This window comes from Enhydra lutris, unplaced genomic scaffold, assembly GCF_002288905.1.
Source record: "Enhydra lutris kenyoni isolate GAN:26980312 unplaced genomic scaffold, ASM228890v2 scaffoldscaffold7, whole genome shotgun sequence".
NCBI classification, from domain to species: domain Eukaryota; kingdom Metazoa; phylum Chordata; class Mammalia; order Carnivora; family Mustelidae; genus Enhydra; species Enhydra lutris.
The window spans coordinates 30,890,846-30,916,942 of record NW_019154091.1 but is presented as its reverse complement, the minus strand read 5'-3'; the positions used below and the strand labels follow the sequence as shown (position 1 = coordinate 30,916,942).

General features: G+C 38.4%; 1 protein-coding gene across 1 annotated transcript; it reads left to right on the top strand.

The window, feature by feature from the left end:
* Positions 1-761: 761 nt before the first annotated feature.
* Positions 762-26,097, top strand: LOC111142213 (fibroblast growth factor receptor substrate 2). The gene is made up of 7 exons (XM_022495239.1): positions 762-859; positions 9,697-9,791; positions 15,516-15,607; positions 16,855-17,041; positions 17,854-18,012; positions 18,400-18,563; positions 20,363-26,097. The coding sequence occupies exons 3-7, from the start codon at positions 15,542-15,544 to the stop codon at positions 21,311-21,313; spliced, it is 1,527 nt and encodes a 508-aa protein (XP_022350947.1). The 5' UTR covers positions 762-859; positions 9,697-9,791; positions 15,516-15,541; the 3' UTR covers positions 21,314-26,097.

The following is a 26,097-nucleotide window of genomic DNA, read 5'->3' as shown; positions in this document are numbered from 1 at the left end:
GCATCTTTAAGATTATAAGTGAGAATGTGAACTGTGGAAGTGCAAACTGACCCTTCATGAAATGGCATGAGCCTATCTTTCTGCATATCTCTTAATATTTTCCCATGCATACCCTACATCCCAGCTGTAAAGAATTATTTGCTGCGTCTCGAGCAGGCCATGTCCTTTTATGCTTCCATGCTTTTGCCTGCACTCTTCTTGATCTGGATTGTCCGTGCCTTAGCAAACTCCCTTCAGTCTTTTAGGACTTGACTTAGAGGTTACCTTTCTCAGGAGGCCTCCTGTCACTTGTCTTTGCTTCTGCTGTGAGATGTTTTGATGGCACTTGTGTATGGGTTTGTAACTCAATCACGTTTTCATTTTCTTGTCTGCCTCTTTCACCAAATAATAAGCTCCTTGAAATCAGGGAATATGTCTGTATCTTATTTCTAGCATTTAACTCAGTGTCTGGCAAAGAGAATTGGTGCTCAGGAAATAACTTGTTGAATGTTTCAGTATGAAGATGGAAAAAATGAATGAACTCAATTTTTTATTTTTTATTCTCTCCTTAATATTGATAATTGTTTATAAATTATTGTTACCTACTAAGTAATTTTTTGCTAGCTTCAGTCAAACAACTATATCTGAAATAAGGAAATGTTACTTTGTTAATATTTTAGATTTATCCACAGGAAATGAATTGTTAACAGTTTAAATATACATAGGTATGTGCTTAATTTTTCTTGATCATGCTGGTTTTACTTATCTCTTACAGAGAAAACAGAAATGAGAGGAATCTGGTTTAAATTGCAGTACCAGGAATTTAGATTAGACATAAAGAGTTTCCAGAAAATAAAGTACCAGATATTGAATGAAGTGTGTAAGTAATGTAATCGATTTTTTGAAGAATTTAAGAAGGAGGGTGGTGTGGTTAGATGGCTATGAATTGCAAAGTAGTTCACCAACATAGACGCTAGTAAAATAAAAAACCTAAAGGGAGAAAAATCTCCGTGTATGGACTTAAGAATATGCAGATACAACCATATTCGTAGATAGATGCTTAAAAAATAGTTGGGTACTGTGTGTGTGTGTGTGTGTGTGTGTGTGTGTGTGTGTGTGTGTGAGATTGTGGTACTTCAGTTTTCAGCTAACAAGGAAACTATGTTGCAGGTGTCCTTACTTTTCACAGAATGGCTCTGGTTTTGGTGACTAGCAGAAATATACTGAGAAATCTCTCCCCTTAGCTTGTTTTTTGTTTCTTAACTCTTCGTCAGAGTAATATAAAGAATAAAAAGTCCTTAGCAGTGTTAAGAATAATCAGGAAACCAATATGTCCCAATAACTAGTCAGACCATTGACATAAAGAACAAGTTTTTTAAATGTCATTCTCTTGATTGTTTTAATGTAATTAAATGTGGCAGTTAGCTGTGCCCCAATTTTAGAGTTATATTGCTGTGCTTCTAACTATAGATATTCTGTCCTGGCTACATTTGAACAGAACTACTGTAGTATAAGCCAAATTCACCCTCAGTGCTAGTGAACTGCAAGAGCAAATATACCTTCCTAAGCACCAAATTTATAATCACACTCATGAATAGAGTTCAGTGTTCTCTTTGCTTGTCATTCTGCAAGAATCATATTGGAATAATTTAAGACGGCTTTACTAAATTTATTAATGTAACTCTTGTTATGAGGATAGTGCTTAAGTTTTAGGCTTCTATGCTTATAGTGGAAAAGGCTCCTTTGTAATACAAGAGACAGGATTTTACCTGTAGCAGTGATATAATAATTCCTTGTCTTTTTAAACACTATATATTTTTCTTAGTGTTTTGAGAGCTAGAATTTGGTTTTCACAATAACTCTGTGAAATAGGTATTCTAATCTTATAAATGAGGAAATTTAGGCACAGAATGGTTGACTGACTGCCATCTGAAACATCGTTTTAAAATAAATTATTGTTACTATTTCAGTGGCTAGCATTTACTAATTGCTTACTGTATACTAGGCACTGGTTTAAGCTTTTTATAAATAGTAATTAATAAGAGCTTAGGCTTTAGAGTCAGATTTGGATTTAATTTGGCTCTCCTTATCAGCTATTGACCTTGGAAAAGCTATTTAACTTCTTCAAGTCTTGGTTTCTTCATTTGGAACATAGAAATAATGATAGTACCTACTTCATAGAGTGGTTGTATAGATTGAGATAATCCAAGTGAATCTATGTCTAGTGTACAATGAAGACTTTAAAATCAGTTTGCTATAGAAAAATAAGGTGTTAATAGACAATATTTAGTATAATTTTTAGCTTCTTGATAATTTTCCTGACAAAATCATTGTATTCTTCTTGAGTGTGGAGTCATAGTTGATCTGATACACCTATTTTACAAAGTAACTTCCATGTTACAACAAGATTATAGCTCCATATAGTGTCTATAGCTACCTCCTCTTCTCACTACCTCCAAATCACCTTTTGGTTCTAAGTCTTTTGCTAGTGAGAAGAAACCAAAGACAGTTAACAAGTCATGGATAGTCTCTAAAGCATTCATGTTTCAGAGTCAAATGCAGGACACCTATTTAGGTTATGTTCATTCCAGGAGTGCTGTGGTATATCAGTTATTAGGAACTCAGAATGTGTTTTTGTGTAGAAAGAAGCCCATAGGGGCTCCTGGGTGGCTCGTTAAGCTTCTGCCTTCCGCTCAGATCATGATCCCAGGGTCCTGGGATCGAGCCCCACATTGGGCTCCCTGCTCAGTGGGAAGCCTGCTTCTCCCTCTCCCACTCCCTCTGCTTGTGTTCCCTCTCTCGCTGTGTCTTCTATCAAATAAATAAAATCTTTAAAAAAAAAAAAAAAGCCCATAAAGTCTTTTAATCCCTGACACAAGACTGACATGCTGAATATTCTTTTGTTTTCTATATAAGAGACTAATACAGAGTTGCCTACATGGTTCAGTTAAGTGTCTGCCTTTGGTTCAGGTCATGATCCTAGGGTCCTGGGATCAAGTCCCACATTGAGCTCCTGCTCAGCTGGGAGTCTGCTTCTCCCTCTCCCTCTGCCTGCTGTCTCCCTCCCCACCACTGTGCTCTCTTTTTCTCTCTTTCTTCTCTCAAATAAATAAATAAAATCTTAAGAGAGAGAGACTAACACATTTAGAAGAATGATTAGTTTATCTATTTGGACGCACAGTATATAAAGTAGGTTTGGGTCATCAGTAACTGAAAGGAGTGAAGATGGAGCTGTAAAGGAGTAGAGGTTATTGATGTTAAGCTGGGATAAATTCACATTGGACTGTTATAACTTTAGGATGTGAAATCTAATCCCCATGGTAACTGCAAAGAAAAGAGCTATAGAATATACACAAAAAAGAAAATCAGAAAGGAACTTAAACATTTCACTATAAAACAACCAGGTAAACACAAAAGAAGACAGTAGTATAGGAAATGAGGGACAAAAAGCTTAAGGCATATAGTAAACAAAGAGCAAAATGACAGAAGTCACTCCTTATCGGTAATTAATTGCAAATGCACTAAGCTCTCCAGTTAAAACACAGATTGGCAGAATGGATAAAAACACATGATCTTATGATATGCTATCTACACAAGACTCACTTGAGATCCAAAGACAAATAGATTGAAAGTAAAATGGTGGAAGAATATATTACATGCAAATAATAACCAAAAGAGGGTACGAGTGGCTATACTAATATCAGATGAGGTAGACTTCAGATTTAAAAGGGTTATAGGTCGAACAGATGGGTGGCTCAGTCAGTTGAGCATCTCCCTTTGGCTCAGGTCATGATCCTAGAGTTCTAGGATTGAGTCCCACATCAGGCTCTCTGCTCCATGGGGAGTCTGCTTCTCCTTCTGATCCTCCCCCCTGCTTTTTAAAGATTTTATCTTTTTTTTTTGTTTTGTTTTAAGATTTTATTTATTTATTTGATGGACAGAGATCACAAGTAGGCAGAGAGGCAGGCAGGGTATGGGTGGGAAGCAGGCTCCCTGATGAGCAGAGAGCCCGATGCGGGGCTCGATCCCAGGACCCTGAGATCATGACCTGAGCCAAAGGCAGAGGCTTAGCACACTGAGCCACCCAGGTACCCCTCTGGTGCTTTCTTTTCACTCTTTGTCTCTCAAATAAATAGATAAAAGTGTAAAAAATTAGAGATAAATGAAAGTAAAACACAATATGCCAAAACTAATGGGACCCAGAGAAAGTAGTACTTGGGGAAATTTGCAACTATAAATGCTTAATACATTAAAAAAATAAGAAAGACCTCAAGTTAACAAGCTAACTTTATAACTTAAGGAACTAGAAAAAGAAGACAAACTAAAACTAAAACTAGCAGAAGGAAGGAAATAATAAAGTCTAGAGCAGAGATAGATGATATAGAAAATAGAAATAAAAAAGCTGATTCTTTAAAAAGATCAACAAAGTTGGCAAATGTTTAGCTAGATAGACTAATTTAAAAAAAGAGACAAGACTTGAATTACTAAAATAAGAAATGAAAACCTCTCCCCATTTTCATTTCTTATCATTACAGATTCTACCAAAATAAAAAGGATTATAAGAGAGTGCTATGAACAGTTTTTACTAACAAATTAGATAACATTGAGGAAGTGGACAAATTCTTAGAAGCAAAACCTACCATGGCTGAATCACAAAAAAATAGAAAATCTGAATAGACCTGTAACTAGTAAGGAGATTGAATCAGTAATTAAAAATATCCTGACTAGAAAAGGACTGGTTTCACTGGTGAATTCCACCAAACATTTAAAGAATTAGTATCAGCTCTTCTCAAACTTTAAAAAAAAAACTAAAGAAGAGGGAGCACCCCTTAATTCATTCTGTGAGGCCAGCATTATCCTGATGCCAACGCCAGACAAAAACACTATAAGAAAAATATAAACCAATATCCCCCCCCTTTTTAAAGGATTTTATTTTTTTAATTAAAAAAAATTTTTTTTTAATTCTTTTCCGTGTTCCAGAACTCATTGTTCATGCACCACACCCAGTGCTCCATGCAATACGTGCCCTCCATAATACCCACCACCAGGCTCACCCAACCCCCCTCCTCCCTCCCCTCCAAAACCCTCAGTTTGTTTCTCAGAGTCCACAGTCTCTCATGATTCGTCTCCCCCTCCAATTTCCCCCAACTCCCTTCTCTCCATCTCCCAATGTCCTCCGTGTTATTCCTTATGCTCCACAAGTAAACGAAGCCATATGATAATTGACTTTCTCTCTTTGGTTTTAAGATTCTATTTTTAAGTAATCTCTATACCCAGTGTAAGGCTCAAACTTACACCCTGAGATCAAGAGTCACATGCTCCACCCAAGTGAGCCAGCCAGATGCACACCCCGCCCCCCCCATATCTCTTACGAACATTGATGTAAACATTCTCAACAAAATACCAGCAAACCAAATTGAGTCACATATTAAAAAGATAATATACCATGGCAAAGTGGGATTTATTCTTGGAATGCAGGAGTGGTACAGCATAGAAAAGTCAGTCAATGTAATATACCACATTCATGAAATGAAAGAAACAAACCCCACATGATCATCTCATTTGATGCAGAAAAGGCATTTGACAAAATTCAATAGTTTTTCACCATAGATACATTAAAAAAACAAGGAATAGAAGGAAACTGCCTCAACATAATAAAAGCCACCTATGAAAAACCCACAGTGATCAGACTCAGTAATGAAAGACTGAAAGGTTTTCCTCTAGATTGGAACAAGGCATGGATGCCAACATTCATTACTTTTATTCAACATAGTACCGAAAGTTCTAGCAAGAGTAGTTAGGCAAGAAAGAGGACTAGAAGGCATCCACATTGGAAAGGAAGAAGTAAAATTATCTGTTTGCAGATGATGTGATCTTATATGTATTGAAAGATTCCACACACAAAAGAAAAAGAATAAAATACTTAGGAATTAAGTTAAGGAGTAAAAGACTTGTACAATAAAATCTACAAAACATTGCTGAAAGAAATTAAAGAATACATAACTAAACACACCCCATGTTCATGGGTTAGAGGATGTAATATTGTTAAAAATGTCAATGCTATTCAAAGAGATCTGCAGACTCAGTGCAATCCCTACCGAAATTCCAATGATATTTTTTTCAAAAATAGAAAAACCCATCCTAAAATTTATATAGAATCTCAAGGGACCCCACATAGCCAAAACATTTTTTTTTTAAGATTTTATTTATTTATTTGACAGACAGAGATCACAGGTAGGCAGAGAGGCAGGCAGAGAGAGGAAGGGAAGCAGGCTCCCCGCTGAGCAGAGAGCCCGATGGGGGGCTTGATCCCAGGACCCTGGGATCACGACCCGAGCCGAAGGCAGAGGCTTTAACCCACTGAGCCACCCAGGCGCCCCAGCCAAAACATTTTTTAAAAGGAGTAGCAGAACTGGATGACTCACACTTCCAAGTTTCAAACTTACTATAGAGCTACAGTAATAGAAACAGTATGGTACTGGCATAAAGATAGACTTACAAGACCAATGGAATAGAATAGGGAATCCAGAAACAAACTTTCATATTTATGTCAACTAAAGTTTGACAAAAGTGCCAATACCATTCAATGGTGAAAGGACAATCTTTTCAACAGATGGTTCTGGGGAAACTGGATATCCATATGTGAAAGAATGAGCTTGAACACTCACCTAACACCACACGTAAAAATTAACTCAAAATGGATCAAAGACCTAAATATAATTCATAAAACAGTACAGTTCTTAAAAGAAAACATTAAACAAAAGCTTCTTGACACTGGATTTGGCAGTGCTTTCTTGGGTATGACACCAGAAGCAAAGGAAGCAAAAGTAAAAATAGACAAATTGGACTTCACGAAAAATAAAAATTTTTGTATATCAAAAAATACTATTCAGCAGACTAAAATGGCAACCCACAGAATGGGAGAAAATACTTGTGAATCATATATTTGATAAAGGATTAATATCCAGAATATATAGAGAACTTCTAAAAGTCCAAAACTCAAGAACATTCCAACTAAAAAATAGGTCAAGGACTTGAATAGACATTTCTCCAAAGAAGATACATGAATGATTAATAAGCACATGGAAAGATGCCCAAGATCATTAATTATTTAGGGAAATGCAAATCAAAACTACATTGAGATACCGCATCACACCCATTATGATGGCTAATACCAACAAACAAAAACAGAAAACATGTTAGTGAGAATGTGGAGAAATTGGAACTCATGTGCACTGCTCATGGGAAAGTAAATGGTGCAGGTGCTGTGGAAAATAGCATGGCAATTGCTCAGAAAAAAAAAAAAAAGCAGAATCACCAGGTGGTCAGCAGTATTACTCCTGGGTCTGTATTCAAGAGAATTGAAAGCATGGTCTCAAAGAGATACTTGTACATTCATGTTCATAGCTATATCATTATTCACAGTAGCCAAAAGGTGGCTAAATGTCCCATAAGTACATGAATGGATAAGCAAAATGTGTGTGTGTAAGTGGAATATTGTTCAGCCTTTAAGAGGAAATTCTTTTTTTTTTTTAATTTTTATTTTAAGATTTTATTTATTTATTTGACAGAGTGTGTGAGAGAGGGAACACAAGCAGGGGGAGTGGGAGAGGGAGAAGCAGGCTTCCTGCTGAGCGGGGAGCCTGATGTGGGGCTTGATCCCAGGACACTGGAATCATGACCTGAGCCGAAGGCAGATGCTTAAGGTCTGAGCCACCCAGGCTCCTCTTAAGAGGAGATTCTAACATCTGTTACCACATAGATGAACTTCAAGGACATTATGCCTAGTGAATGAAGTTAAGAGAAGCACAAAAAGATAAAGCTGTTATGATCTCATTTATATGAGGTGCCTAGAGTAGTCAAACTCATTAAAAGAAAAAGTAGAATAGTGGTTGCCAGGATTAGCTGGAAGGGGAAATGAGCTGTTTAATGGGTACAGAGCTTCCATTTTGTAAGAGGAAGTAGTTCTGGAAAGTGGTCACACAACACTATTGAATATACTTAATAGGACTGAGCTGTGCACTTAAAAATAGGTAGGGAGGTAAATTTTATGTTATGTGTCTTTTACTTAAAGAATATTAAGAAAAGAAAAAGTCTAAAGGTGGAACAGAATAAATTTTCAGAGATTTTGTTGGATGCTTTTTAGTATTTTTAAGAGCTGTGTAGGTTGGTACACAGATTCTTTAATATGTTTCACTTCAAGACTTAAGACTTTTCCTTGATTTATGGTTATGGAAGGATCACTCTCCCTTCTTTTAATCATATTTACTATGATAAAACTTATTTCAAGATGGGAGTTGTGAGATGCTTATAAATGGAATGATTAAAAAAGAGGAAGAGAGATCTTCCTGAGTTAATTGGCTGTCTGATATCTCCCAGAAGAGAGAGGTGAACAAACAATATGTATTCAAAAAAGAGAATTGATTTCTGTTTAGCTAATCAGCTAGATAATTTTACAAGCTGAAGACAAAGCATAATCATATAATTATAGTCATATAAGATAATATATATTAAGCTTCTAGAGAAAAACAGGGTGTTCTGAGGCAGAGGCCCTGGGTTGCTTCCCCTTCTAACGTAGGGTATCGTTGCAGCTTATGGGTGGCCCAAGCAAGCACCTGGCCAGTCTGTTTATTTTGTATATAGGTTTGAAGTCCAGAGTTGAAAATTTTGTTTGCATGTGGGTTCATGATTTTAAAATGTTCTTTTTGGATACCAGTCGTTTGTTAACTCTAGTCAATATGTAGATTAAAATGAGACTATTAGCAAAACCCGTAATGCCTGATACAGTATAGTTATTCAGTAAATGTTAGCACCCGTGCTTGAGTTTGATTTCTTCTGTGTTGTAAAAAAGGAATAGATTGACCAGAAATTTCCCAAAAGTTTATTGAAATCTCTTGAAACTCTAGATTGTAATTTATTGCTATAAGGCGTATCATTATCCTGTGACTGCGTGGCATGCTTGTTCATATCGACTGTGTCCTGATGCCTGACTCCTGATTTGGTTCTGGAGGGCTCTTCTAGATTAGGTATGGTGGGTGGATTCTAAAATCAGTCTTGGGAGGAGTGATGGTGAAGTTTAAGGAAAGTGACTGGAGGGCGCCTGGGTGGCTCCATGGGTTGGGCCTCTGACTTCAGCTGGGGTCATGATCTCGGGCTCCTGGGGTCATGATCTCAAGCTCCTGGGATCGGGCCCGCATCGGGCTCTCTGCTTGGCGGGGAGCCTGCTTCCCCCGCTCTCTGCCTGCCTTCTGTGACCTACCTCTCTCTCTGTCAAATAAATAAATAAATAAATAAGAAAAAAAAAAAAAGAAAAGTGACTGGAGGTGGAGAATTAGTCTACCACTGGGTGAAATTAGCTGGAAAGGAACTTCAGAGGTGGTTTGGTCTGTCCTCTCATTGTATGGCTGAGGAGACTAAGTATAGAGAGAAGTGATTTGTCCAGTGTCGTAGCTATAGTGGAGAAGCCAGAGTCAGCCGCTTCTAAAGGTTCTGATACCCAAACATTCTAGAACTTAGACTATAGCATTTTTACTTGACTGTGTGAATGATAACTTGTACATGTCATTTTCATTTTAAAAAGAAATCTAATATGAATCAGAATTTTATACTTTGGGGGTTATTGAAATAGATTAATTGAACTAACAGTGCTACCAGAAGTCTCATAAGGAAATCATTGTTTTAAAAAGAAATAAGTTCTTGACTTTTTTCTGTTCCTAGGTTAAGTCAGCAAACAAAGAAAACATGGTATTTTGAAGTATGATTAAACTCCTGATGCTGCAGAAGAGGCTAAGAGTATTAATGGCCAGATCTAGGTAAGTTGAGGTTTACCTTTGGGGAAAAAAAAAGAAAAAAATTTAAGTTCCCATTATATTCTTTTAAACAAGAGATTTTAGGTTTTGTTTTGTTATGTTTTCTTGAATGCAGTCAGTGTTGCCTCCTGACTTGCTGTCACCTCCAACGAATAAGGACAGATGGCTTTAATTAAACTAAGGCAGTGTTTACCAATTTAAAATAGCCAGGTTGCTGCAGTGTTGATCTTCCCAAACAGTAGCTACCTTTTGTCCTTGAACGTACCCTTGGTTACTTTCCCGTGTTGCTTTCTTGAGAGAGCATAGTTACGTTTTTGCTGAGTTATAAATTTGGTTGGGCAAGATGGTGAGGCCGTATGGTTTCTCATCAAGTGTTCACAGTATTAGTGTACATTATTAGGTCTTGCACAACTCAGATGTGGTCTCCAAATATGAATCTGGTGGTCATTAATGCAGAATATCTAGTATGTTGCCTTTCCCCTTGCCTCAGAGTTTGTGGTTCAGGAGGAGGACTCAGAGATGCAGATGAGACTCCGCATTCAAGTCTCTTTGTCTTCCAGCTGTGTCAGGCTCTCACTCCTACTAAGGCTGTTCTTCAGCCTTAGTGAGGCTTCCTGTTCCTTTTTGCCTCCATTTTTTTGTCCATTTCATCAAGGCCTCTTCCTTTACTTCTATCCTGACCAGACCTGGTTGATCTATCACTTCAGGCCCCCATTATTGCCAGTATCCTTTAATTTCCTTGTCCTCTTACCCTCTGACCCCGGGTCACTTGAACAGTGTGCCGTCTGAACTGCTGAGTGCTGCTGTAAAAGCAGCGAATCTTCCTTTCCAGCCTCCGCTGAGCTCTCTGGGCAGCCTGCTTAATCATCCTGCTACCTTTCTCGGGCAGCCCCTCTGTGAGTAATCCTCCCGTCCTCCCCAGGTCCCTCATGCTGCAGGCTTGCCTTCTTTTGCACAAAGGACATTTAGGATGATAGGTATTACCTACTTAGCTTCTCTGCTGTGTTCCACCCATCCTTACTGTCTTCCCTCTCTCCTCAGAGGACAAGGCATTCCTACTTCTAGGGGCAGACTTCTCCTGCAACTCTTCTCCAGTCTCCCCTCCAATCTCCAGTCTTGATCTATCATGTAGCACATCTTTTTCCTTTGTTTTTTTTTTTTTTTTCCTAAAAATTTTAACCTATCTTGATCTATTGATCACAAACCTGCATCAGTCTATGTCATCTGAAAACAAATAACTCAAGCAACGTATTTTCTTTTGAAACCACGTCTGTCTACACCAAAGCATTCTGCCCTTTGCTTTTTGAACCTGTTCTTGAAAGAGCAGTTTCCATTCTCGGGGGGGGGGGGGGGGCTACTTCCTCCTTATCTTCCATTTGTTCACTTCAGTTTGGTTTCTGCCTCTATCAGAAGGTTCTGAATCGAACCCTCCTTCTCGACACTTTCTTTTTTCAGTTGGTATTATTCTGATTCTTTTTTCCTCCTTTACTTCCTCTGTCTCCTCTAGTACTTCCACGTTTCCAAGAATTGGAATTGAAATTCCCTAGAATTTGAACTCTACACCCCTCCTTGTACTGTCCTTGGGCAGTGTGTTCTGTTTTATGGCTTCAAATACCACATGTGTATCAATATTTTACCTCCTTCCTCAAATCCACACTCATGTATTTAACTCTCTATTGCATATCTCCATTTGGTTGTTCTCTAGAATCTCTACTTGTCTCAAGCTGAGCTAACCACCATCACTTGCACTTGCAGACCAGCATGGTGTTTTCTGTCTCAGGGAGTAGAACCAGCGCCCATCACCTGCCACTCTGGAAACTGCCTCTTCCTTCCTGTCTGCCTTGCCACCTGATCCATACTGCTCACTGGTCTCCCCAAATATTTTGAAAATTCATCTTCTTTTGTCTTTATTCCCAGTATTGCTGCTCTGATTTTAGGTCTGTAGCATATTTCATTTTTCAGTATTTTCCAACTGGTTTTTCTTCTCTGAACTGAACTGCCACCTAAATTTATTCTGCAGGTAGATGTATTTAAAATGAAGTCCTAAGCACCTCACTTTCCTGGTTTGGATTCTTCGCTGGCTTTCCATCACATGTGGGAGCAAATCCATCCTCCTTAGTATGGCATACAAGGCTTTTAGGTCACATGTTAGGCTTTTCATTAATCATTGTTGAGCTGAATTGGAACATTCCGTGTGGATAGAGTTTTCAAGTAGGTTGTACCACCACCTGCATACCCTTGACAGCATGGGAGGTGCTGCCTTGACAGGTAGCCCATGAAGGTGGCAAGTCAAAGAATGATTCTTTAGGGGTCCCTGGCCAGCTCAGTCGGTAGAGTGTGTGGCTCTTGATCTCGGGGCTGTGAGTTTGAGCCCCAAGTTGGGTATAGAGATGACTTAAAAAGTAATTTAAAAGAAATCCTTTAAAACCAAAACAAAACAAAACAAAACAAAACAAAAAGAATGATTTTTCTACTCCTTTGAAGAAATAGCTTAAAAACATTCCTTCGAGGGGCATCTGGGTGGCTCAGTGGGTTAAAGCCTCTGCCTTCAGCTGAGGTCATGATCCCAGGACCTGGGATGGAGCCCCGCATCAGGCTCTCTGCTCAGCAGGGAGCCTACTTCCTCCTTTCTCTGTCTCTGCCTGCCTCTCTGCCTACTTGTGATCTCTATCTGTCAAATAAATAAATTTAAAAAAAAATCTTAAACAAAACCAAAAACATTCCTTTGAGGCGTTACCTTTTGTGGCAGAAGCTGCACTGGAGTGATCTCTTAGCGCTTCATGTTCAGGAGCGGGTCAGTGGTGAGGATGGATGTGTAATTTCAAGAAGAAGACTTTGTTTCCATCATTTTTCCCTCTACTTAAAAAAAATGTTTTTAGTAATCTTTTGCCTCTTTCTCATCCCATAATTTATTAAGCAGTTTCAGGCATTCCTGGTTCTGTTGCACTTAGACTTTTCATTAATCATTGTTGAGCTGAATTGGCTTTATTGTGCTTTGCAGATACTGTGATTTTTACAAATGGAAGGTTTGTGGCAACCCTGCTTTGAGCAAGTTTGTCAACGCCATTTTTCCAATAGCATTTCCTCACTTGGGGTCTCTGTGTCACATTTTGGTAATTCTCACCGTATTTTTTCATTATTATTATATTTGTTATGATGAACTGGGATCAGGGATAATGAATTCCTGAAAGCTTAGATGATGGTTAGCATTTTTATTTTTATTTTTTTTTTTAAGATTTTATTTATTTCAGCGAGAGAGGGAACACAAGCAGGGGGAGTGGGAGAGAGAGAAGCAGGCTTCCCGGTGAGCAGGGAGCCCGATGTGGGGCTTGATCTCAGGACCCTGGGATCATGACCTGAAGTGAAGGCAACCACTTAACGACTGAGCCACCCCAGGCACCCAAATGGTTAGCATTTTTAGTAGTGAAGTATTTTTTAATGAAGGTACATATATTGTGTTGTTAGACATACTGCTCTTGCACACGAATAGACTGCGATATAATGCAAACGTAACTTTTATAGGCATCAGGGAACCAAAAACTTGATCTTGATTTGACTCACTTTATTGTGACACTTGCTTTTTTGCCACAGTCTGGAAGCAAACCTGCAATATCTCCAAGATATGCCTGTATTAATTTTTTTAAATTAAACCCTGTGGGCCACGTTAAGACACGGCTATGTCAGGTGATGTTCTTAGTGCCCTTGAAAATTCAGAAGATAAGGTTCCTATCTTCAGGGAGATCACAGTGATGTGAATGTTGAGACAGATAAACATTATAATAGAATGTGATAAATGCCGTGAGAGAGTAATGTTCATTTGATCGGGAAGACACTGGATGCCATCTAGCTTCCAGTTACCTGGAGTCCCAGACCCCCATCTCATTGTTCAGGACCCTTTCTGTGGTTTGGCCATACTTGTGTTACAGCCGACCCTGTACTCCAGTCATCTTAGACACCTCCCTTTTTTCTGAATGCGGTGCTGCCTTTCATGATCTGCCATGACTTTTGTCTTTGCCTTCTTTGTACCCTTATCTATCTCAAGTACTTGTGTCTATTTTATGCCAAGAAAATAACTATTTTCTGTTCACCTTTTTAAATACCAGCTCAGATGGTGCTTCCCGCCCCGCTAACCCAGAAAGTTACTTGCTCCCTTTTCTGTGCCCACAGGACCCTTCTCATATTCTCATACAATGTTTAATCATAATGCGTTATCTGTTTACATGTCTGTCTCTCCCTTTAAATTCATGACTCTTCAGAGGTACATACTGTGACTTAATCATCTTTGTGCCTGGTTATTCGCTGGCGTATTACTTAGAGTAAGCTGCCACATATGAGTCTTAATTAATTTACTATTTTACTTCTTTTGGTTTGTGTACCAGTACACTTTTTCATCTGCTTAATACTCACACCTGCCAGCATCCTTTACCTTTGTTTAGTACAGTTCAGTCCAGCCAGCTCACAAGAGACGTAGAGTGCTGCTATGTGCTAGGTAACATGTTAGGCGTGGGAAATGCAAATTAGTTTTGGGAAGGAGCTTGTGGTGGAGTAGGAGCGAGAGTTAAGTAAACAGATGATCTGTCACAATTTCTACTAAGGAAGCAATGTGAAGAATGCTGTGATACTGGGAAGCCAAGGGTGCCTTGGGGGCTATGCAAGAAGTATGACTCTCCCAGTGGCTTGGAATCAGAGGAGGCTCTGTGAAGGAACTGCGCAGTTGGGTCTTGAGAAGGGAAAGGAGCAGTGTGGAAGGACATGGGAAGACAAGTTGCTCTGGGGGACTGTTGAATGTGACTTGGGAGGGCTTGAAACAGAGACAGAGCTCAGACTAGATCTGTAGCCGGGGATGAGATTATAAAGAACCTCATGTCATGTTGACGAGCTTCAAATTTTTTCCTAAAGGTAGTGAAGAGCCCTTGAAGAATTTTAAGCTGGTTTTATCAGATTTGTGTTTTTTTTTTAATCTAATAGCTTCTTGTGCTTCCTTCCCTTCCCCTTTCCAAATATTGTCATGTTCGTTCTGATTCTTCCCTTTTTTTAAGTGATGTTTTAAATTTTTTCTTTGTTCATTTGGTGTTTTCCTGAACACTTAATGTCACTTATAATCTATTATCTCTAACCTTGTGTGGGAAAGAAGGATTAGACAGACACGCTCTATCAGTTTTGCTGATACTTTCTACGTTGAGTTACTCCTTGATTGTTGGGTTTTCTCTCTTAATGAACTATTCCAAATTTTTTTGTGTGTCTTATTTACCAATCAACTTCTGCCTGGTGAGGTACATGAAGGATATACTGCATGAGTAATAAGAATCAAAATACCTTCCAACCTTGAAGTCCAACATCCCTTTGGAAATTTATTAAAAGAGGGACATGAAATTTCTGATAAACCATTAAGGATTAATTCCACGAATGACTTTATTTAAATAGGGTTCCATATGAGATGAAACCCTAATTTTTTTAAGATAATTTAAAAATAGGCAGACCTTTGCAAATTAAACTGGAAATTTGAGATTTCTATGAAGACTGCCTCACAAAATTATTTTCCTTGTCACTGAGCAGAGTTTACCAGCTGAGTGTGTGAAATCTAGCTCAGCCTTGTACCATCTTGGGCTTAAATTTCCTCATCAGGATAATGCAGGTCTTGTATTAGATGATTTCTAAAGTCTTTTTCTGTTTTGTGATTTTTGTATCCTACATTTAATAACTTTTTCCAAATTATCTTTCGTGTAGTGCTCACATGGTCTTCTGAAGAAGCCATGGGTAGCTGTTGTAGCTGTCCAGATAAAGACACTGTCCCAGATAACCATCGGAACAAGTTTAAGGTTAGTAAAACTGGTTGAGTTCTATCTCTCTGCCTAGTCGGATATTCTTTTTCTCCACATAATATATCTTACTTCCTCACTTTTATCTCTAGACTCTTCTTTTTCTCTTTGTGTCCACTCTGCCTTTTCTTGTTTTAACAAATGATGACAATATGTTCTTACTGACAGTGTGGAATCCTCTTTTACTCTCCCTTTCGTCCTCTCCATCCAATTTAGAGCCATACAGTTCTAGTAAATTTTTTTTTTAATGCCATTTTATAGGTGCCTCTTCAGTCTGGTCACCACCTCCCAGTCATTGCTTCATGCCTGGATAGTTTCTTAGCTGAACTCTGCCTTGAGTCAGTCACCTTTGTGATCCATCTTACAGTTGACATCATATTAATCATCCTCTTTCATCATTCTAAAACTTCTGGTGTTCTGTTACCTAGAGCCCAGATGCTCCATTTCTTACCTCTCCACAGCCATTTAGTGTCTCTCATAGTCTGACCTCAGGTTGTTACACATCATGGCCTCTGGATCACACAGTCCCATGTGCAAGTCGAAACCCTGCTGCTTTGTAGGTTTGTGACTTGGGCAGGTTACCTTATCACTGTGTGTTTGTTCCAGTTTTGTACAGTGGAGAAAATAATACCTGCAGTTTAGGGTTGTTTTGAGGATTAAATGGGAAAATACTTGGAAAGCACTCTGCCAATCCCAGAAATACAGACTGTTCTCTCAAAGTGTTACCGATTCCTAAACTCAGCAGTGCGAGGCCTGCCCTTCCGTGAACTCTGTGCCGGTCTTGTCTTGGTCTCTCGGAAACATACTTTTTTCATGTCTGCTGTAGCACTGCACCTTCAGGATATGCCCCACAACCCCTGACCCACCAGTTCTCTCCTGAGGCCCAGCCCAAGTCCCTCCTCCTCTCATGTGAAGGCATCTCCAGCCACCCTAGGCCACACTTCCTGCCTTTTGCAGCCTTGGTTGCACCCATTTGTCAGTTGCTCACATACAGCCTTGTGTTGTTGACTTCATGTTTGTGTGTCTGATGCACTCACTGGGCATGTGAGCTTCTTGTGGGTGGTACCAGGACTTACACTGCTGCATAGCCCATGCGCTACACACACGTTGGCTGGTGGATGGATTAACAAAGGAGCAAATAACTGAACCAGTCAGCGACAGTGCCTTTTACTGACAGACTGGCGAAATACATGTATGACTGTCCAGCGGGAACATTAGGGTGGTACTAATTAAATTTTCTTTTTTAGGTCATTAATGTGGATGATGATGGGAATGAGTTAGGTTCTGGCATAATGGAACTGACAGACACAGAACTGATTTTATATACTCGGAAACGTGACTCGGTAAAATGGCACTACCTCTGCCTGCGGCGCTATGGCTATGATTCAAATCTCTTTTCTTTTGAAAGTGGCCGAAGGTGTCAGACTGGACAAGGTCGGTGGAGCCTTTAATTTTTTTTCTTCTCCAAACAGTATCACATTTGAAAATTATTCTTTCAGTTATTCTATTTACAATGTTTAAATTAATACTTTACTTTTTTCCTGATAGAAAAAAAAATCCCCTAAGTGGATTGTTAAGAAAAGAGATGCCGTAAACCATGACTTCATTTATCAGGCATTTACTCAGCACATTCTCTATGTCCAGAATTTTGACTCATATTATTTAAGATTTTCAGTAGTTGATTAGCTCCAGTAAATTGACTATGTATCTTTATTGTTACAACTTCGTGGGGAAAGAACCTAAACTTTAGAGTCAGACTGAACATGGTTTGGGTTTTTTGTGGCCTGCTGCATGATAGGCCTTGCACAAGTTACATGATCTCTGTAGAACATCAGATTTCTTGTCTGTCAGAAAGGAATGCTGATCCCTACTTGACAGAACTCTTGTAATAATTAAACAAGGTAAGGATTGTAAACCATGGAGTGAGGCACAGACAAATGGTGAAGGATCACCTTGGTAATGGTGACTTGGGTGCCCCCTGCTGTTAAAAAGCAGACCAAAGGAAGTGTTCAAATCTTGTTTTTGTCTGCCTTGTTTTGGATATAGGAAAATTATTCTGTGAATTTCCTTTTGGGTTTATGTTTTGAAACAGAGACTATCATTAATTTATCAGACATTTGATTAAAAGACCCTTCTTCCTGTCAGTGCATAGAATGCTTACTTTACAGTTCTGTTCTTTGACAGGTGTTCCTGTATTTTTTTTAAAGCTACAGCTACCATTTTCCCCTTCTCTTTTATATTTATAGGAATCTTTGCCTTTAAGTGTGCCCGTGCAGAAGAATTATTTAACATGTTGCAAGAAATTATGCAAAATAATAGTATAAATGTGGTGGAAGAGCCAGTTGTCGAAAGGAATAATCATCAGACAGAATTGGAAGTCCCCAGAACACCTCGAACACCTACAAGTCAGTACTAGTTTTCCCTCTTGTATTTTGAATAATAGACATTCATAAACTTTGAATTATGGATATTTAATCTATAACGCCTTAGAAATCACCATTGGCTAAGATAAGTGTAATGGTTGTCCGTTCTTTTTTTTAAGCTGCTAGAGCTATAATTATAAATATTTTTAGTATTTTAAGTAGGAAAATATTAAAAGTTCTATATTATCTAAAATGTGAATGGAAAGTTGGAATGGAAGGAGGATGTTGTTTGTGCTCTGGTTTCTGTTGCGTCTTACCAGAAACACCTTGCTTAATTTTCTCAGCTTAGATTCCATTCTCATTCACTTTTATCTCTGTCTTCCCCCCCATATCCTGCTTTTCTTCTTAAACCAATAAACAAAACCTCAGCTCCAGGGTTTGCTGCTCAGAATTTACCGAATGGATATCCCCGATATCCCTCATTCGGAGATGCTTCTTCCCATCCGTCAAGCAGACATCCTTCCGTGGGGAGTGCACGGCTGCCTTCCGTGGGTGAAGAATCTACACATCCTTTGCTTGTGGCTGAGGAGCAAGTAAGCGTGCGCTACTGTCTAATGGGATGACAGACTGGGTGGAGTTAAAGCATTGCTGCGCTGATGCGTGGAAATTTCAGTCTGAATTTTAGCTTTCACTGTTTATGACTTTTGTAGTGTAGAATCAGAGGAAACAGCATATATTTTCTAACATACGCCAAATACGTACAGGTATGGAGGAAGACATAGCATCACAGCAGCCTGTGGACTCACAGGAGAGATGCATGTGTAGGGAAGGACGGATAGAACTAATGGTCAGTTCCGGTTACAATAACCTCCAATGGAACTGGAATTTGTACTGCTTTTTATATCAGTGCGCTACTAGCAGCAAGGTAGCTTTCGTTGCCAATGTTTGTATGAGGCTCTTTAATGTTTCTAACTATTCTGTTTTTCATTTGAGGAGTGAAGTATTTGGTTGAACATCGTCTGTATGTTAATTAGTTATTCTTATCTCTCGTAAACCAAATGTCACATATCATTAGGAAATTTTTACTGTTTTAAAATCTGTTTCTCTGTGTTCTTTACATAGTAAATGAATTCTTAGTTACTATAATTACACTTCCCTCAGTTTTTGCATTTTTTGAATTATTTCAAATTTTATGAATAGTCTTCCAAACTTTTTTTTTTTTTAAAGATTTATTTATTTGAGAGAGCGCGTGCACACGTGCATGCTTGTGAGCATGGAGGGAGGGACAGAGGGAGAAGGAGAGAATCCGAAGCAGACCCCCCACCCCCCGCAACCGTGCTTCACCTCTAACCTGCCCCCCCTCCCTCCCCCCCCACCCCGCCAAGCCAGAAACCCAACACAGTGCTCAATCCCATGACCCTGAGATCATGACCTGAGCCAAAATCAAGAGTCAATACTTAACAGACTGAGCCACCCAGGTGCCCCTAGTCTTCCACAAACATTTTATATTGTTCCCCCAAAATACCGTTGGCCTTTTCTAAATAGTGATGATTTCTTAGTAGGTTGCATTTATTTTATACCAATGCATTTTATAGAACTCTTATTAAATCTGGCAGGGTTTATCTCTTTATTTGGTCACATTATCTGCAAATCATGATAAATTTGTCTCTTTTTTTTAATGCTTGTTATTCCTTATTTCTTTTTTTTTTTTTAAGATTTTATTTATTTATTTGACAGAGAGAGAGATCACAAGTAGGCAGAGAGAGGGGAGGAAGCAGGCTCCCCACTGAGCAGAGAGCCCGATGTGGGGCTCGATCCCAGGACCCTGGGATCATGACCTGAGCTGAAGGCAGAGGCTTTAACCCACTGAGCCACCTAGGCGTCCCTGTTATTCCTTATTTCTAAATTATGTTTCAATACATTATGAGAATTTCTAAAAAACATCAAAATGACAATCCCAATTGTTCCTGACTTTTTTTTGACAGAATGCTTTTCATATATCAAGTACAACGTTATGTGTTATTTTAGAGTAGTTATTCTGTTTTTGTTTTTGTTTTTCTTAGATTTTTATGTATTTATTTGAAACAGAGAGGGAGAAGCAGACTCTCCACTCTGAGCAGCGAGCCTGACTTGGGGTTCAGCCCCAGGACCCTGACATCATGACCTGAGCTGAAGGCAGGTGGTTAACTGACTGAGCCACTCAGGCACCCCGGAGTTATTTATTCTTTTATCAAGTGAAGAAAGTGTTTCCACATTCCTCCTCTCTCCCCACCTTTTTATTAGTGAAAAACAAAGACAAAAGCTTTGAAGGAGAGGGACAGTTAATCGATAAAATTTAACAGATATGGTCAGCCTTTTATTGGTTATTGTCCACTCTTCTGTTTTGCTTTAGGTACATACCTATGTCAACACTACAGGAGTGCAAGAAGAGCGGAAAAACCGCACAAGTGTGCATGTCCCATTGGAGGCGAGGATTTCGAATGCTGAAAGCAACACACCAAAAGAAGAACCAAGTCGTGTTGAGGACAGGGACCCTCAGATTCTTCTTGAACCCGAAGGAGTCAAATTTGTCTTAGGACCAACCCCTGTTCAAAAGCAGTTAATGGAAAAAGAGAAACTGGAGCAACTTGGAAGAGACCAAGTCAGCGGAAGTGGTGCCAATAGCACAGAATGGGACACTGGATATGACAGTGACGAGCGAAGAGATGTGCCCTCTGTTAACAAGCTGGTGTATGAAAATATAAATGGGTTATCTATTCCTAGTGCCTCAGGGGTCAGGAGAGGTCGTCTGACATCCAGCAGTACCTCAGATACCCAGAATATCAACAACTCAGCTCAGAGAAGAACTGCATTATTAAACTATGAAAATTTACCATCTTTGCCTCCTGTTTGGGAAGCCCGCAAGCTTAGTAGGGATGAAGATGACAATTTAGGACCAAAGACCCCATCTCTAAATGGCTACCATAATAATCTAGATCCAATGCATAACTATGTAAATACAGAGAATGTAACAGTGCCGGCAAGTGCTCACAAAATAGAATATTCGAGGCGTCGGGACTGTACGCCGACAGTCTTTAACTTTGATATCAGACGCCCCAGTTTAGAACACAGGCAGCTCAATTACATACAGGTGGACTTGGAAGGCGGCAGTGACTCTGACAACCCTCAGACTCCAAAAACGCCTACCACTCCCCTTCCGCAAACCCCTACCAGGCGCACAGAGCTGTATGCTGTGATAGACATCGAGAGAACTGCTGCTATGTCAAATTTGCAGAAAGCGCTGCCGCGAGACGATGGTACATCTAGGAAGACTAGACATAATAGTACTGACCTGCCCATGTGAGCCTGGAAAGCGGTACATTGTTTGCACCTTTGTGAAGTTTTAACCAATGAAGATGCAAGTGCTTCATTGTCATTTCTAAACACTAACTCCTTTTATAGACTGATAAGATTTTTTTTCTGAATATTTCCTGTGCTTCTTTAACTAAAGGGAATTAATGTAGAGCAGGTACTCATTAAAGAACACTAATTTCAGTATGTACTATTCATTACTGTACAGCAGCATTCCCATTTTCACAGTGCCTATTTAAAATGAGAGTTGAAGCGAGTGACATGCTGGTTGATTTTTATCAGTAGTCTGGACTTACGCATATCATTCATGTCTAAGTCATGGTTGGCATTTAAAACATTTTATAAAGCCTCTTGATAACGTGCATTGCTAACAGATAACTCTAGGCGTTGAAAGTAATATTTGTAGATTCACTATTCATGGTATATGGCCTCCAGCATGAGGAATCCTGTATTTCATTAATTGTAGGCTTTTTGACTTGAGCCAAAACATGTAAAGGAAATAGAAGTACCACACCTCCTTATATACCAGTCAGTTCCTTTGCCTTCTGCGTTACTAGGAAGAGTCATGCGCCTGGGAATATGGTTTGCTCTTGGTGTGTTGAAAGGCAGGAAGGAGACAAGATTTTCTGTTTACTCATCTCATGATGTCATTTGAAGGGCATGCCCAGATATCTTAATCAGAATTACACTAGACTCAAGAAATCAGTCTCAGGTCACTTTACCCAAAAACATTTGGAAATCTGAACCACGATCTGCAAGTTTCTCTCCTGTAGATTATGAACAGTGACATTGTTTTCTGGAGGCATTTGTGCCATTAGGTTGCCATTTACCTTCAGTTTTTTCCTTTGGTGTTCGGGATGTCTTATTTTGTTGCTTAATGTCTTTTTTTCCATTTAAAATGTTCGAGTTTGTATATAGTTTTGAAATTGGATTACATGTTCGTTGTCTTTTCGTTTGCATTTTTGTCAAATTGTGGTTTTGAAGGTTCATTTGGAACTTACTGTTATTCTATAACAGGGTTGCCCTTGTCCAGTATTTATTTATATGCTGTTTACTTTTCAAGTTGATGAAAACATTCGCTCAATTTGAAACTTCACTTGTGTCCATAGGTGATCTCTTGAACAGCCGAGGAAAAAAAGGAAGCTACTTTTAACACGCAAAGTTCCCTAAAGGTACTGTGTTCTCTCTGTGGGCACCCTCCCCAGCACTTTAACAGTGATTCCCTCATCACGCGGCTGCAATTATATTTTGCCCACAGTAGTGCTCCTCAGCTCTGCTCTCCTTTCACTCGTGGCTGGAGCTTCGGTTATCCCTTGATTCCATTAGAATGTTAGGAGTGTTGCCAGCATAGCAGGTACAGTGGAAGTCTTAGAGCAATGAGATTGTGTCATAATTTAGGATTTAGAATGAATTGAAGTTTATATAAACTGAAGAGAGTCCATGAATCCTTAACTCTTGGAAAATCAAGAGTGTTCCAGTTTCTCAAACGCTAGAGAAGACAAGGAACGGTACAGTGGAAAGGCTAGGTTCCTGTTTTCTCTAAATAGGAGGAAGTTTGAGATCATGATTTGGATCTCTCTGCCAGATGTAACTAAGGTTAATTGAGCATGAAAAGGTTTCAGTCATAGAGCACCCAACCTGATGAGTAAATAATTATAGGACAGTGGATGGATTAGCAGAATAATAGAGTGGGACCATTATAAAGAAAATAAATTATTAAAGGCGTCTTTATTATTTTCAGTGCCATTGGTTTATGTGCATAGCAGAATTTTCTTCTTCTTTTTTTCTGTGAACTTGGTGCTTAATAAAGTGTTCCCTGTTCTCTAAAAAGAGAGCAGTGGTAGAGGTGTGCAGTTTCCATTTTTAATATATTGTTCCATTTATGCTTTCTTCTGAGTAGATTGCTAATCGTGCCAAATTTATGTGATGGTTTTTTGTAATGTGGAATAAGAATTATGATGGAACCAGTACATGGTGGTTTTCTCCAAAACAAGCAGTCAAGACAGAACCTCCAAATGAAAGGGCTGACCTATTGATTCATTTTGGAGGTTGGATACTTTATTTTCTTTTTTTCCTCATTATTTTCATTTTCCTTCCAGATTCTAATTAGTTTTTATGTATTTTAGGTAGCTCCAATATAATCATTGCAGGTTATGCTTTAAATACTGTGTGCTTTAAAAATGAAAATGGGACCAATTTGTCTGCTAAGAATTTGATTTTAGATACTATGAGTATTAGGAAGATGTATACAACTGGTGTTTATTTCTAGATGTCTCTGGAAATCACCTGTGTTCCTATTTAATAAAAAGTAATGTAGAACACTACTTGTCCTTTGCCGTAGTCTAGTCATGGGCATTAAGCTCTGTCCTGGAAGAATGTACCTGTTACTAGGTGCATTTTAGAATGAGATATTTTATTGGGATATAATTGTGGCCATATGTTTCAGATTTTCTGAGACAGACCTAATTTTAGATACTCTGTTTCCGTTGGTAGACCATGGGATCCCACTTTTTGGTTTTGGAAATAGAATCATCGTTCATATGCTTTCCCCCCAATAGAGTCCTCTTTTATCCATACAGGTGATAACAGCTTTTTATCCCAGATCAGAGGTTGGAAACTGATATGGGTATTACCTGTGTTTTTTTGTCATGTCTTTTACTTCCCAGTTTCATCTTCCTTTAAAACTGAAAATATGGTGCCTTCCCTCCCTCCAGGAAGATTGGCAAATAGTTCCTTTTATTTACTGCTGCTGTGGAGTGATGAGATATGCACTTTACTCTTGAAGACTCAGCAAAAAGCTTTTCACTTCCCAGTATATCCAGAATAGATCACATTTGGGACTTATGAAAATTTGCCAAGCAATCTTTGTTTTTTATAGATACTAATGTTGACCCCACAGTTCAATGTTATAAGTCAAGCTAGTCTTTGTTTATTCCTCCCCTCCTCAAAAAAATCTGTGGCACAACATATAAAAATGTACCTCAATAATGTTCTATTAAAAATGGGACAGGGGCCTTATGTTTTCATAATTTCCCAATAATGTGCCACCATATTTTTGCCTCAAGGTAAAGGTTTTAACAAGCTAAAAAGTACTTCCCACTCCCCACTGTGCTGTTCCTAACCCATAATGCCCAAGTGTTTTGTGCAATGTGTAGTGTGTGTGTATAAATATATATATATGTATATGTATATACATATATATGTATATATCTCCTTGAAATAGACATACCATCAGAGACAACATTCAGAAGTAACTGATGTATTGGCATCTTGTTCATATTTCTGATATGTGAGGTATACGGTACTAATTACCTTTTCCTTGATGTTTGCCAAATTTGAATAAAGGCATTGGTACAAAATTACAGAATGTATAGAAAATGTTTTTGGCTTGAAAAACTAACAGATATTTTATGACATACCACAGTATACTCTGCCCAAACCAGCACCCTATCTATCCTGTTCTTTACACCCCTATTCCCCATTCCTACTTCCTCATTTTTTGGTATAACACAATTCTTTTGTAGCATCAATACAATTACAGTTCTATGACAATTGGACAATAATAGTAGCATGGAAACGGACTGGTATTAATAGTACAGTAGTCACCGGTGTGCCACATTTGCATTAGTAAATGCAAAATATACATTTTATAAAGGAAAAATTTTGTGTTACGTTTTTTATTTTCATTACATTGTATAATACTGTAAGATTATTGTATGTCCTAATTTGCATTATAAATGTTTTTTTCCTACGTAAAGGCATAAATATAGCAACTTTGTATAAAGGTAGCTTGTTAGATTTTTAATTTTTTCTTTTATAAAAATTGTCTAACAGTGGGACTACCATTGCCAAATTGTATATGAAATAGGAATTTTATCCCCTATGGTTAATTTCTTTTATAAACATTCCATATTTCTCTAATAAAAGACATAAGTGATACTGTACTATGCATAAATTGTATATTAATGCTGTTTCATATCAGCATTTTAAATTTTGGTTTGCATTTTTAATATTGGCAAAATTTACCACTGTTGATTAAACCTTGTTGTATATGTAACAACATCTTTTGCCCTCTATCCCTTCCCACCCTTTGTTCTCTGTTTCTCCCTATCAGTGCCAACTTCATACATTTTGTAGCATGGCAATAAAATATAACTTTTACACTGAGGCCAAGTGTGGCTTTTTGGAGGACATGGAGCTGGGAGGATTGCCCTCTAGTCATTCTTTGCATATGACTTTTTGCCATATAAACCATATCTCCAGGCATGAGAAGTTATCTCATATATGATGTAAACATGCTTTTAAGGACAAGTGTGAATGTGCTTTTAAGCTTAATTTTTGTCATAACAAATAAGAACTAATTTTTTTATCTTTGGAAAAGTCACAGTTCTTGGAGTACAATCAAACCTTTATTAACTGGAGTACTTAAAGAATAAGCTAATAATTGAATTTAGTTCAACAAGGGCTAAGCAACACATTTTTTAAAATCCTTATTTATTGTAGAGTATTAGTATACTGTCCTAAAAATTATATGTAAAATATGGTTTAATCTTAGATGATTTAGAATCTTGCAATGCCTTACTGTTGTCATTCTGGCATAAATTTCCATAATGAGGTACTCAAGTTGATACTGGAATCTGAGCTGACTATACACTGACCTTAAGCATTCATGAAAAACTGCTTTGTTGAATAAAATCTGATTGGAGTTCTTATGGTTACTTTCCCCTTCTTGCCGAAAGTAGATTGCAATAAAACCCCAATAAAAGTTTGGTTGGA

Bases quoted from the DNA above. Each gene is read 5' to 3' on its own strand.
- LOC111142213 (XM_022495239.1), top strand. From the start codon at position 15,542: ATGGGTAGCTGTTGTAGCTGTCCAGATAAAGACACTGTCCCAGATAAC. The intron at 15,608-16,854 runs GTTAGTAAAACT...TTTCTTTTTTAG, and splicing joins ACCATCGGAACAAGTTTAAG to GTCATTAATGTGGATGATGA. The intron at 18,013-18,399 runs GTCAGTACTAGT...ACAAAACCTCAG, and splicing joins AACACCTCGAACACCTACAA to CTCCAGGGTTTGCTGCTCAG.